This window comes from Silurus meridionalis, chromosome 8 (assembly GCF_014805685.1).
Source record: "Silurus meridionalis isolate SWU-2019-XX chromosome 8, ASM1480568v1, whole genome shotgun sequence".
In the NCBI taxonomy this organism is placed as follows: domain Eukaryota; kingdom Metazoa; phylum Chordata; class Actinopteri; order Siluriformes; family Siluridae; genus Silurus; species Silurus meridionalis.
Window position 1 is genome coordinate 13,219,637 of NC_060891.1, and position 12,261 is coordinate 13,231,897.

A 12,261-nucleotide genomic window follows, 5' to 3' on the forward strand; every position below is an offset into this window, starting at 1 on the left:
GACTTATGTTTCAATATATTTTTCTCCATTAATATGTTTTCAATTCGCCACAATAGTCTATTCTCAATATTTCATATCGGTTTGATCGGGTGGACTACTTTCTGTAGTGTCTGTTTATGTTTGGAATTTCTATCCAATCAAATCACAGCCATCATATCACATGTTTTCAGCGTCAAAGAAATCCGCTGATAGATGCTGCTTCAAGCTGTCGCTTTAAACAGTCAGATTCGGAGTTGATGGCACTGAGGCCATTTAGCAGGCGTGCAATAACGTCTGCATTTTCACGTCCTTTGATTAGATAGTCAGAGGTTGCACTAGTCAAAGCTTGCAAACCACATCTGTAGCAAACTGCACAAGTTTAAATATATACAAATGGATTTAATAGCTAATAGCTAATAACTCCAAACTGGCTAACAGATGAAAGGAAATTGACACAATTTGCCTTTATTTCAAATCCCCATAAAACCATAATCCACTGAAAAAATACTAGAGAAATTTCACGCAAAACCCGGAGTCATTTTATGAAGTTAATATTACCGTTTCTGCTAGAGATGATGTATGAATTGTGTTAATTGGGCTTCTTGCTTTGGTAATGACATTCATTCATGCTGTATGAGATACCTGTCTGTAATGCAATGCCTTGTTATACTGTATTTTTGTATAATATTTATGGTTTCTATAGCCATGGTACCCTAATGAAGCTACAGTATTAGGAGGTGGAATGATTCAGGCAGAACACCAATGAAGGCCTACTGTAGGTGTGAAATACACAGCCCACCATTGTTGCTAATACTGATGCATTAATGCTATGATGCATAAAACACCAGATGCTACAGAATGAAATGTACAATCTCATAATTGCTGCTATATAGTGGTTAAAGGAAAAAGACAAATAATACTAGGGCTAAAACGATTCCTCGAGTAATTCTAATACAAAAAAACATTATTTGCCTCGATGCTTCGTTTAGTTCATTTAACTACACACAGAGCACTGTGTTTCCCTACGGACTATTATTACTGGCGTACCACCCGCAAAAACTCTGGAGCGCTTTGGAAAGGTAAACACAGAAGACGCCGCAAAATGAAAAATGGAGGAACGGGGAGAAAACAGTGAGGATCGATGAGAAGATTCAGGCCAAAGAAAACAACAGAAAGTTTCTAAAGTTTGGGATAATTTCAAACTAAAACATGAAGAAGACACCGTACAGTGGGGTTACCCGCAATGAAAATGCATATTTTTCTAAAAAGGAAACAAATTACTTGTTTACTTTAAAAGCTCGGTCTTATTTTCTCTTGTATATTTTGTATTTCTCTTAAAAAAAAAGAAAAGGTTTTCGGTTAATCAATTAATCGATGCAATAATTGGTAGAATACGCAGTCACTATAATAATCGATAGCTGCAGCCCTAATAAATACAATCATTAATGCATTGTTTTGCTTTTTAGGCAGTAAAAAAACCCATGTTATTTACCTCTACATTGGCAGATCAGGCAACCCTGTTCATCCTGCTGGAAGCCCACTGGACAGGGTTTGTCACATGGTAGTTCAGGGCATTTTTTACAGCGACAGGTATCACAACCATGCTTGTTTTTACTGTTAGAGAAAGAAAGACACAACAGAAATATTGTGATGACAAGTGTGCATTCAAAATTTTCTTTAATAGAACTAAATGGCTCAATTTTATTTCTTTTCCAGCACAAAAATACTCATGCCTAAATTGGGATCAATGAAGCTATGCTTTTCCAAGGTTGGAAACAAACCCTTGAACAGAACACTGAACATCTTTAATGTGAATTGAAACAGCATTTCCACAGACATAAGTGCTCAACCTTTAGCATTTTCTCTTCAAATCTCCTGAGCTTTGTGAAATGCCTTTTCAAAAGAGTGGGAACAAGATAATAGTAATGATCATGATTTTGGAATAGGATGTCCAAAACATGAATTTCCACACACATTTGGGCATAAAGTGTCTGTACCAATATATGTGTATATTTCTCCTATATAAAGTTATGCTAATACAAGCATATATTATATGGATTATTGCTCAGAAAAAGGTTAACTCTGACACATTTCAAAACTGTTGGCATACATTCTGAAGTAAAGCACTTATTTGTGAGAACCTTTAAAAAACAATTGTTTTTTTTACACTAGTTAAAAGCTCCTTCATGAAACCAAATGTAAAAAGCTGATCAAGGATACTGTGCAAATCTTTAAAAATACATTTGCTTATTGAAATCTTTTTTCCCCCATTAATTAATTCCATATGCATTATTTTATATTTATATGAAAAACTAGCAGAAAATATGATTTTTTAAAAATATAATTAATGAATAATTAATAAACTTTCAATAAAGTCCTGTCTTTATCCTGTTTTTTGTCTGGTAGAACATGTTTAGCTGTATAGCATATATGATTTGCAGTACAGTGACCTACAGAACATATCACATTTTCCCCTATATAAACTGAATATATTTTCCCTTGTTTATGTGTTCCTTTCATACCTCCATATGTGGAGAATAACGAGTATATTCGAATTTTAGTACATTACATATATTGTGCAAATTGTGTTGTAGCTGGAGGTAGCAGAGCTGAAGAGGTTTTCGTTGGGAGTGACAAGGATGGACAGATTAGAAATGAGTTTATTAGAGGGACAGCGCATGTAGGACGTTTTGGAGACAAGGTGAGGGAGGCGAGATTGAGATGGTTTGGACATCTTCAGAGGAGGGACATGGGGTATATCAGTAGGAGAATGCTGAGGATGGAGCCACCAGGAAGGAGGAAAAGAGGAAGACCAAGGAGGAGGTTTATGGATGTGGTGAGGGAAGACATGCAGGTAGTTTGAAAAAAGGCAGATGTAGAGGACAGGGGAGTATGGAGACAGATGAAGAAGAAGAAGAAGACAGTATGATATACTGTATGCTATATAATGTATATGATACACACAATGTATTTTCAATTAGATTTTCTGCTGTGTTGAAAGCAAAATAATTGCTAAAAAAATAACTGCACTATTGAAAAGTAAAACAATATTTTATACATGATATTTTTTCAAAGGAATAAAAGTAGTTATAGCTTGTAACAAGAGTCTATGTGTCATGTGTTCTATACTGATGAATGTTCACAAAGTGCCAGGAAAAGAACAAATTATGTTTATATATGTGATTTTTGAAAATGATTTAACAAAGAGGGACAAAGAGGGAAAGCATTCTGGTGAGTAATATGAGTCTGACAGTGTTTTTAAATCCGGAAGAGAGCAGCAATATTTCAGAAAGTGTATTGTAATTTATCATGGCACCGATAACACATCATCGCAATGTCCAGGGCCTATACAAAACTAGGAATGCATTATACACATTGATGGATATTATGGTCTTAGAGAGAGAGCGAGAGAGAGGAAAAGAAAGCGGGGTTGTGGTTTCTGAGATCAGTGAGGAGATCAAGTTATGAATTATAATAAGCTTGCATAACCTTTAAGTTAGAATTTGTCATTGCTTATGTATATACTGATGCATTCATATTGTGCATGTGTAACAGACCAGGTGCTGCAGATGGAGCCCAATGTCATCAGTTAACACAGGACAGAAAGGGAATGAGTGAAAGAAAAGGAGAAGGGTTGGACCTTTCAGGAAGGCATGTCAGCAGATGGCGCAATAAAATTGACTAACCAAAGAGACATGCCGCACATTCACTTCACCCGAGCGTCCTTTTTCCAGCACATACTTTCAGCTGTCAGTCTACTGGCTAAAAGCACCATGGCCCAGCACATCCACACTCTTCACTGGTCCATCCTTCCTCTTATCTCACACATAAAACCATGAAGTGCAACCATATGCGATGCGCATTTGGTTTGGTGATAAGGAGCTATCATGTGTGATTTCCCTGCTGCGGAATAGCAATAGATTTTGAGAGAATAGGTAGATTGCACGTCTCTTCATGCATTATTCACACCTGGTGCTGTGCAGGCCCGAACAACTGCCATCATTTTGAAGGAGCATAAATAGATATCTAAAATTAGAATCTTCAACGTGAGCATGTCACCTCACGGGATCCTATACAGAGATAGAACTGACTGTGCTATGTCGACGTAGCATATGACGACACTTGGACGAACAGACTAAGCAGTTTTACACAACGACACAGAGGGGAAACTCATTCTGCGAGAACTTATTGAGACGCTCGGCATCCTTTGTGGTTCTGGCTTTGAGTGGTTGTTTATCCATCATCCCAAGTAGTGACATGAATCAATAAAACAGCTGATCTTGGGTCAGGAATCTTTCTTTTTTTGACTTTCTTAAGAATTCAGGAACAAACCGCCACTCCATCGTTTGCCATGTTGTGATTCTTTTGATGCCTTGAGAAATAAAAAGTACAGTAGCAATTTCAGAGAATTTTTAAATGCTATATGATATTATAGAGTACTGCCATTTTGGATTGATCAAATAGCAGTTTGTACACAGAGTGGGCAACAAAACATTTTTTGTTTTAACCTCAACCCTGCATTTGTGTAACTAGAACCAAAGAAGCAGCAATTTTGACATTACAAAACATATTTAAAATGCCATGCCATAGCTGATACGGGAGCGTGCTCTACCACTGTATGCACACTGGGTTTATTTGCACTGGAGTGTGAACTTGCTGTCAGGGGGATTAGGCCTTCAGTTCCACTATTCCAGACTGTCCTTTAAATGGACCAATTGCCTGCACTGATCTCAACCGAGCCTAATGAGCTGTCAGTCGTGTACCTGCAGCTGCCTGGACCGAACAAGCTGGCCGCACCCCCGAATAAGCATTAGTCAATCAGAAACCAAACTGAGCATACTAGAAAATCGCAGGGAGGCCGTTTCACTTGTGATGGTAGCAGCTGCAAATGACACGGGGGTTTGAAAATGATGCTGTGGTAATAGTGGAAAGTAGGAGAACAGATTGTCTTCTGGATGAGGATATTAGCAATAAAATGGCATTAATGACGAGACAGAGACATTAAGAAAGGAATGTTTTAGAACAAGGAAGAAAGCACTTTCTATAAAGTCTTACACGAAGCCGAAGGGGCAGTCCTTGGCACAGGCTACCGGCTTGCACTTCTTGTGGCGATGCCGGCACTGACACGTGGCACAGCCGTTAGCGTCTATCTGAAAGCCGAGCGGACACTTCAAGCTGCAGCCCGAGATCAGAGCATTGCACAGTTCCTCTCCTAGAGACAAAAGAATCAGATATGACTTTTTTTTTATACTGGATAAATCACAAACACACTGATAGCCAGGGTTTAGCTTCATAAGAATAAATCACCAATCAATATTGGAATTAACCTGGCTGTAAAGTGAAGCAATGAGACAGTGAAGTGAAAAATTGGCAAACTCCACATGCCAATATCTCTACTTTCACTGAAAAACAAAGTGCATTCACACACACAGTAACAACAATGATGTGCCCATACAGAAATATGATATATGGCCATATATGAACATTGCTATCTTTCTTTACATGTGTAGGAAACATATACTTTAATATATTGTGTAACCCCATTCATGATACATTAAAGTAGCGCATAATATATTAGATGCCTAATGGTGAGTTATGGAATTAGTTACTATGTAAAAATAGTGTCACAGATGTTAATGTTGAATTTGCTCATGGGACTATTCAACATTAATACAGAGGGTCAGTCATTTAGGAGGTCAGTCTTGTGCTTAACAGCATCTCTGCTGTTTGCTGTAGATCTGCCAAATGCATACATTTAAATGCAGGAGAACAATATTATTCTATTTTAGTATTAAATACATTTAAAATATTAATATATTATATATTATTATTAAATATTAATATATATATATGTGTATTTGGGGAAAATAGGAAAATATTTCACATATATAAAAACTGCTATTTTCGTAATATTTTGAAATATATGTGACATATATGTACAAGTATCTGACATATTTTTGTGAAATCCAAACATGACAACATGTATGTAATATATATGATTTGAATATATTGCCATATATTACATTTCTGTATAGTTTCATTCAAGGCAAACCAGTTTAACAGTATTAATGACATTAGACGCAATTGTCACAGTCACAGCAATGTAACTAGTTTTGTAGTCTTGTAGTCCTGAAAGAAAAATAAATTCAAGTCTCCTAAGTTTGCCTTTGTCATCCCTATCCTATGAACCCATAGTACAAAGGAAAAACATCTGGTCAGCATTAAAATCAAGAGCATTTTCCTCATACTATCTTTTTCATATGGCCCTTGATGTGGCTGAAGAACATCAAACAAGTTTTCTGCACTTTTCCCCCATCAGCTAAAAGAGCATTTTTCTCCTTTTCCTTTTGATATGCAAAAGCATCATATATCTATTCTTGCCATTTTAGCACACTAAGCACAGAGTTATTCCTGCAGCGCTGATTGTGTTCCGGTCGAAACTACTCTCTTCTATCCACTTTTGTCTGGAACGCTTCCAGCTAAATGCTCACTGACAGCTGGCTATCCTGTTCTGGAGCTGTTGATGAGGACCTGAGTGACAGTGCTCTGGTTAATGCTCACTTGTTTTGCAGCTGCAGGTGCGGCACCCGTGTGAGTCGAGTCGAAAGCCGAAGGCACAATCCTTCCCTGTGAGTGTACAGTTCTCCAGTGCACTGCAGCCAGGGGGCGCCATGGTGATATAGGTCGGCTCTGAATAAAATAAACACACACACACACACACACACACACACACACACACACACACACACACACACAGTCCCTGTTGGAGGTGAGTCAGGCTGAGTAACTCATGGTGAGTTAGTGATTGTGTGCGCGTGTGTGTGTGTGTGTGTGTGTGTGTGTGTGTGTGTGTGTGTGTGTTTGCATTTCTGAGATGGTAAAAAGAAAAGGAGAATGTGAAGACTCATCCATGCCTGGGTTTGTGAGTCACAGGAGTTGAAAGCAATTTTGAACAGAACCCTACTTCCTAGCTTTCGTTAATGGCTGACAGTGAGACGACACAGAGCGCGACAGTAGTAGAACGTAAAAGAAAGAAGCAAACGAGAGCGAGTGCAAGAGGGATGAAGACAGACACAGCATAAGTGGAAAGCCCCCTTTTTTTTAGCCCCTTATCTAATTTTAAAAGAAATGATTTATTTGTTGGAGTCCATTAAAAGATTATAGGGCTTTTTAATATGTAACAAGTAAGTGTGTTGTATATCAGTGGCGTGCACACCGGCTTGTGGTTTGGGATATGACAGCTCCGACATGCTGCAGCCTCACTGCTGCTGCCCCTGCTTTAAATCATGCCATGCCCTGAACTCAAAAGACAAAGGATGGCGAAAAAAAATCACCATTCTTGAGATCATTCGGTGGAAACATGCTGTCAACACATGTACAGGACACAACCCTGCACGAAAAATTCAAACAGGTCACTTTTAAGCAAAAACGTGAGGAGAAAAAAGGGGCAGTAGACTGTAGTGGCATTTCTTGGGATGACAAAAGGCTTATGTCATGCGTCCGCTGTGGCCGGGAGACTGCTGAAGCATTGCAGCTATTTCAGTTTTGGTCAGAGGTCGTTTTTTGTTGATAATTCCCACGGCTCACTCGCACAGAATGAGAAGCAGAGCCAAAGGCAGATCAATGCCTATTATTTTTAGGGTGAGAAATTTAATTAAGCCAGATCAGATACAAGCTCTCACTCTTTCTACCTCATGTTTTCTCAATGTCTACCACCTTCTCTTGTTTCATCTCCCCATGCCCAAGGTTATTTTGTCTGAATATATGCTTATTATGAATAAAAAATGAGCTCCCTTTGATATGGACAATCCTACAGCAAGTCTCCTTTTTTTTTTAATTCATTAAGAAAGCAGCTTCTCATCAAGGCATCAGGAGAACTGAATGCCCTTTTCATACTGGAGTCTATCCATGTTTCTAATGGAAAAAGAAAAACACACACACACATGCACCCAAATAAATGTGAGTATAGACGGATATTTTGCTTGCAATACAAGAAGGGCAGGCATAAATACATAGGCACACTTGCTAAGGTGTAATTCAGAAGTGGATCCCCAGCCCTGGGCTGAGCTTCACTAAACATGGTGCATGCTCATTGTGGCTCATCCCAGTCTGACAGACTTCATTTACTTAATTACACAGTCGGCATCTGGCACAAAAACCTCCCCTGGCCTAAGAGAGTGTGTCACCTTGAACAAACATAATGAGCAGGGAATAAAACTGCACTGACCACTGAGGAGAAGCTGTGGAGCTTTAGTAACTCTTAATCAGAATATTTATGAAGCATTTCCTTGTTCAGCCATCAATTCCATCTCTGTGTTAAATCAGGCACAATGAAGTGATGCCAAATTAGGGCTCCAACATCTAATCTATAAAAGGGATAATGAAAATATCTGGCAACAAAATTCAGTATCATTTAGGTTGTCTGGTATGATGCACTCTGTGATACAATGCATCACAAAGCAACTGTAAGTAGCACAGCTATTCAAATTAACTTAGATTAAACTTGCTCTATAAAGTTAATACACAGTTTTTGTACTTTACTTTGATATTTACTATTCTTGCCAAGTCACCACCTGCCTATTGGTTCACATCATAGTTGCTGGAAGTGGCAAAAAGAGTCAATTTCCTGAAGGTAACCCAAGCCCCTCACCCCTGAAGATTTTTGAGTCAATTTCACACACTGAAATTGATTCAATTTGCACAAATGTGGCAAGCAATATGACGCTGAGTGTGTCAGTCAGCAAGAAAGCAACTGAGTGTTTCAGTTCTCAAAAAGAAGACGGTAGATATTGGCCTTTATTTTACATTTGTGTGGTCAAACTTGAACAAATCAGGGCTTAAAACACCGGTGAAATATTTTCCCGCTGATCACCTTATATTAGATGTAGGATGTTGATTAGGTGTATATTCGACCAGTTTACACAGAAAATACTTGATAATATTCTTACGCCACAATAGTCAAATAATAAAAGTCAAAAGAATTATATTGCAGTTAGTGTTATGTTACTTAATTAAATCTGCTTACGTTTTTAAAGTAGAATTAATTACTCATTTTTTTGCAGGGTTTTTTGTTTAGCAATCCAACCAAACAATTATTCGTAAATGAAAGTGATGAATGAATTGAAATCATTACAGCAAATAGTGAGTAAACTGTAAAAAGACAAAATTTCAAGCTGTGTATATTGTAGTTATTTATACTCAAGTCAAAAGGAAACTTGAGGAGAAAATCAGACCAAAACACACCTTTACAGAGATTTTTAAGTGCCTTTGTGGATGTCATTTTGACCAGCCTATCATTTCCCTTCTTGTCCTCTCTCACCAGCTAATGGACAGAGTTGCTAAAAGCCTGTGGCGGTCTCACCACCTCCTCCCATGGCGTAGTCTCACACACATACCTTATGGAAATGAGTAAACGGAATGGACAAAGAGTTCTCTAGTCCTTGCCAACAGGTACGGCTATTTTTAAAAGACATCTGTCTGGGTGGAAGAGGGGGATATCGCTTCACCATGGCTTTATTCCTCACTTGTCTCATGCTATAATGGGCTCACGAATGGTAGGCCTACATGCACAGGGGGCTTAGAGCAAAACACAGCCTGCTTCTGACCTCCTCTTCTCTGGGATCAAACGATAAATGGCTCTCCCTCTGTCTGTGTAACTATGTACAAAATAATTGTAGCAAAAGGTCAAAAGGCCACAGAAAAGCATTGCTCATTCGGTGCATAGGTAACATAATATTCATGTACGCCCTGCAAAATCAATAGAACCTACCTTATATAAGATAGACTTACTGTATGTGAGTGCACGGATCTGTGCCTGCAGAGGGGAATATGGTCTTTAAATATGGCGAGGGTTATCATTATTTAAAGAGCCGTCTTTAGCGCCGAGCCCAACACAAAATCTACCCAAATACACGATGTGTTAAGGCAAAACATCAAATTACTGAGCAGCGCAGAAACGGCTGGAGTCGGACGAGCGGTGTTACGGGGCGCAAAGCATGATGGGTCCAACTTTCCACTGAGCATAGTGATATTCTTTGATCTGAGCCAGGCGGTAGTTTGGAATAGGGGAGAGGGAGATATAGAAAGTTGCCTAGATTACTATGCAATTCTACTACTGTATGTATGAAGTGTTCTGCGGTCTGCCTGTCAATCTGTGTGTTTGTGTGTGTGTGTGTATGTGTCTGTGTGTGTGTGCGTTTGTGCATGTGCTCATATCGTATATGTGAAGGTGCATTACACAGTCAGTAAGTCCCACATTTCTAATTGCTTCATGGATGGACAGCTGCATAAAAGATTAATTGAAAAGGGGTTTAGAAGAGAGAGAGGGAGAGAGAGAGAGCAAGAAAAGGAAAGAGAGAGGAAAGTAGACAGTCAGAGAAAGAAAGAGCAAGGGAAGGAAAGAGAAAAGATAAAGAGAGAGAAAGAGAGATAGAGAGAGAGAGAGAGAGAGAGAGAGAGAGAGAGAGAGAGAGAGAGAGAGAGAGAGAGAGAGAGGGAGAATCGATGCTGCCCACGCACATAAAAGAGGACGCCTCCCTCTTTTCTTCCCTCCATCCTTTCTGCCAACCAGAGTAGACCTCAGTGAAGCAGTGCATTTCTAATTGGACCCTTTGCATCCTGATTATAGCGGGAGGTTATGAACAAGTGTAAAATGTTGCTGACGTGTGCCGCAAGTGTAATATTAATTTCCAGGGTTTCTTCATAATGTATTGATCTGCACAGTAGTCTACTGCACATTGGTGAGGATCTTTAATTAGAAGAAGCAGACAAAAGAAGAGACAGACAAGAAGCCTATTACATACACCTGCCCAGAGACATTTAGGCAGAAGCAGGGCTTATAATGAGACAGATCCCAGCAGCTGTTGGCGGACGTTTAAATACACCACCAGGTCCCTCCAGACATGAAGCATTATAGTCTTTATTCTTGCTTATGCGCTCAGCTGAAATGTCTTATTTTTTAAAACAATATTAGGCCTAATTCTCCCTTCTTCAAAATCAATATGAGAAACCCCAGGCACTGCACAAGTGCATTTCTTTTGCAAAATTGCATTGCTTGTATTGTTTGTGTGTTTCCTGTAAAAAAGACTAAGGCCAGAAAAGCACAAGAAAACTGCAGTTTTACGGTTTTATTAAGTAAGAGCTGTTTAGAGTTTAGTCTCACTTCTAAATCACAGCGAGGTGTGCGACCGTGCCGAGAATACAGCGCAGAGAAGCCAGTGAACCTCCAGGCAGCGCATCTCGCTTATATCAGCTCTAGATTCTCCAGCTTGACCTGAGAGAAAATGTTTCTGTGACTGTGGCTCGAGCCAATCCCAAAAGAGATCCATCATCTGACAGAGCTGTCAGTCATCAGTCACCTGTCTCTCTGTTATTTGTGTGTGGGTGTCTGTGGTGCTGTATCGCCAGCAAATATAGCCTGTCTGAAGCCTTCCCTTCAGCACAAGCCAAAACAAAACCCTGGATTCAAACAGCAATCCCAAACGTCTGGGTGGAAATCTATACACGAATCTGCTTGATCAAAGCTCACAATTTGCTGCAAAACAATGCAGAGCTCGCAGTTGTAGCCTTCTCTTAGCAGGCAGACAAGATCAGTGTGGCGTGTGCACGTGTACCGCTTTGGGCCTGCGGTGCCGTAGCTGATACAGATCAGTGGCAATAATCACATGCGGTGTGAGCGCTGAATCTTGTTGCGTCGTTACAGAGATAAAACGGATAATTTTGGATTAGATTTAGGCAGGTTTTTAATAACAACAATAGCTTTTTTCTTTATCTAAGTCTTTACACAGAGAGTTTAAAAAACTCTATTTTGACAGAGCTATTTGAAAATGCTCGGGGAACAGACACGGTGACCTACAAACAAGTATATTAGGAACAATGAACAAAAGAGAAAAAGGAGGGAGGGCTGGAAAGACACATCACACACACACACACACACACACACACACACGCGCACGCACGCCTTGTCCTTACCCTCGCACACAGGACAGCATTCTCCAGGCACTGTGACCGGGTGGAGGCAGTTATGGCCGCAGGCAGCAGCTACACAACGGGCCTCACCGCTCACACACTGACAGAATGTGCAGTCGTCTTCTCGCCAGTGATCCCCATGAGCCAAGATCTGGCCATTCACATAGCAGCCGGCAAAATTCAGCGCAGGAAAGATAGGATCTGTTGAGAAACAGATTGGAAAAAAAAAATACACATGAAGAGAAAGAAAGGATTTAATCCCTGATGTTGCCCCTTGCTCTTTGTATGAGTCAGCCTTGTTTCTCAACCACACAC

General features: G+C 39.7%; 1 protein-coding gene across 2 annotated transcripts in view; it reads right to left on the minus strand.

Annotated features, from left to right (window-relative positions):
- The window catches only part of crim1 (cysteine rich transmembrane BMP regulator 1 (chordin-like)), an 82,253-nt gene that overhangs the window by 15,121 nt on the left and 54,871 nt on the right, over positions 1-12,261 (minus strand). For both annotated transcript variants that reach the window (XM_046855416.1, XM_046855417.1), the window contains exons 7-10: positions 11,950-12,147; positions 6,541-6,669; positions 5,035-5,191; positions 1,472-1,593 (exon numbers count right to left, since the gene is read on the minus strand). In XM_046855416.1, coding sequence (XP_046711372.1) covers positions 1,472-1,593; positions 5,035-5,191; positions 6,541-6,669; positions 11,950-12,147 — 606 coding nt within the window. The remainder of the gene's footprint in view (positions 1-1,471; positions 1,594-5,034; positions 5,192-6,540; positions 6,670-11,949; positions 12,148-12,261) is intronic.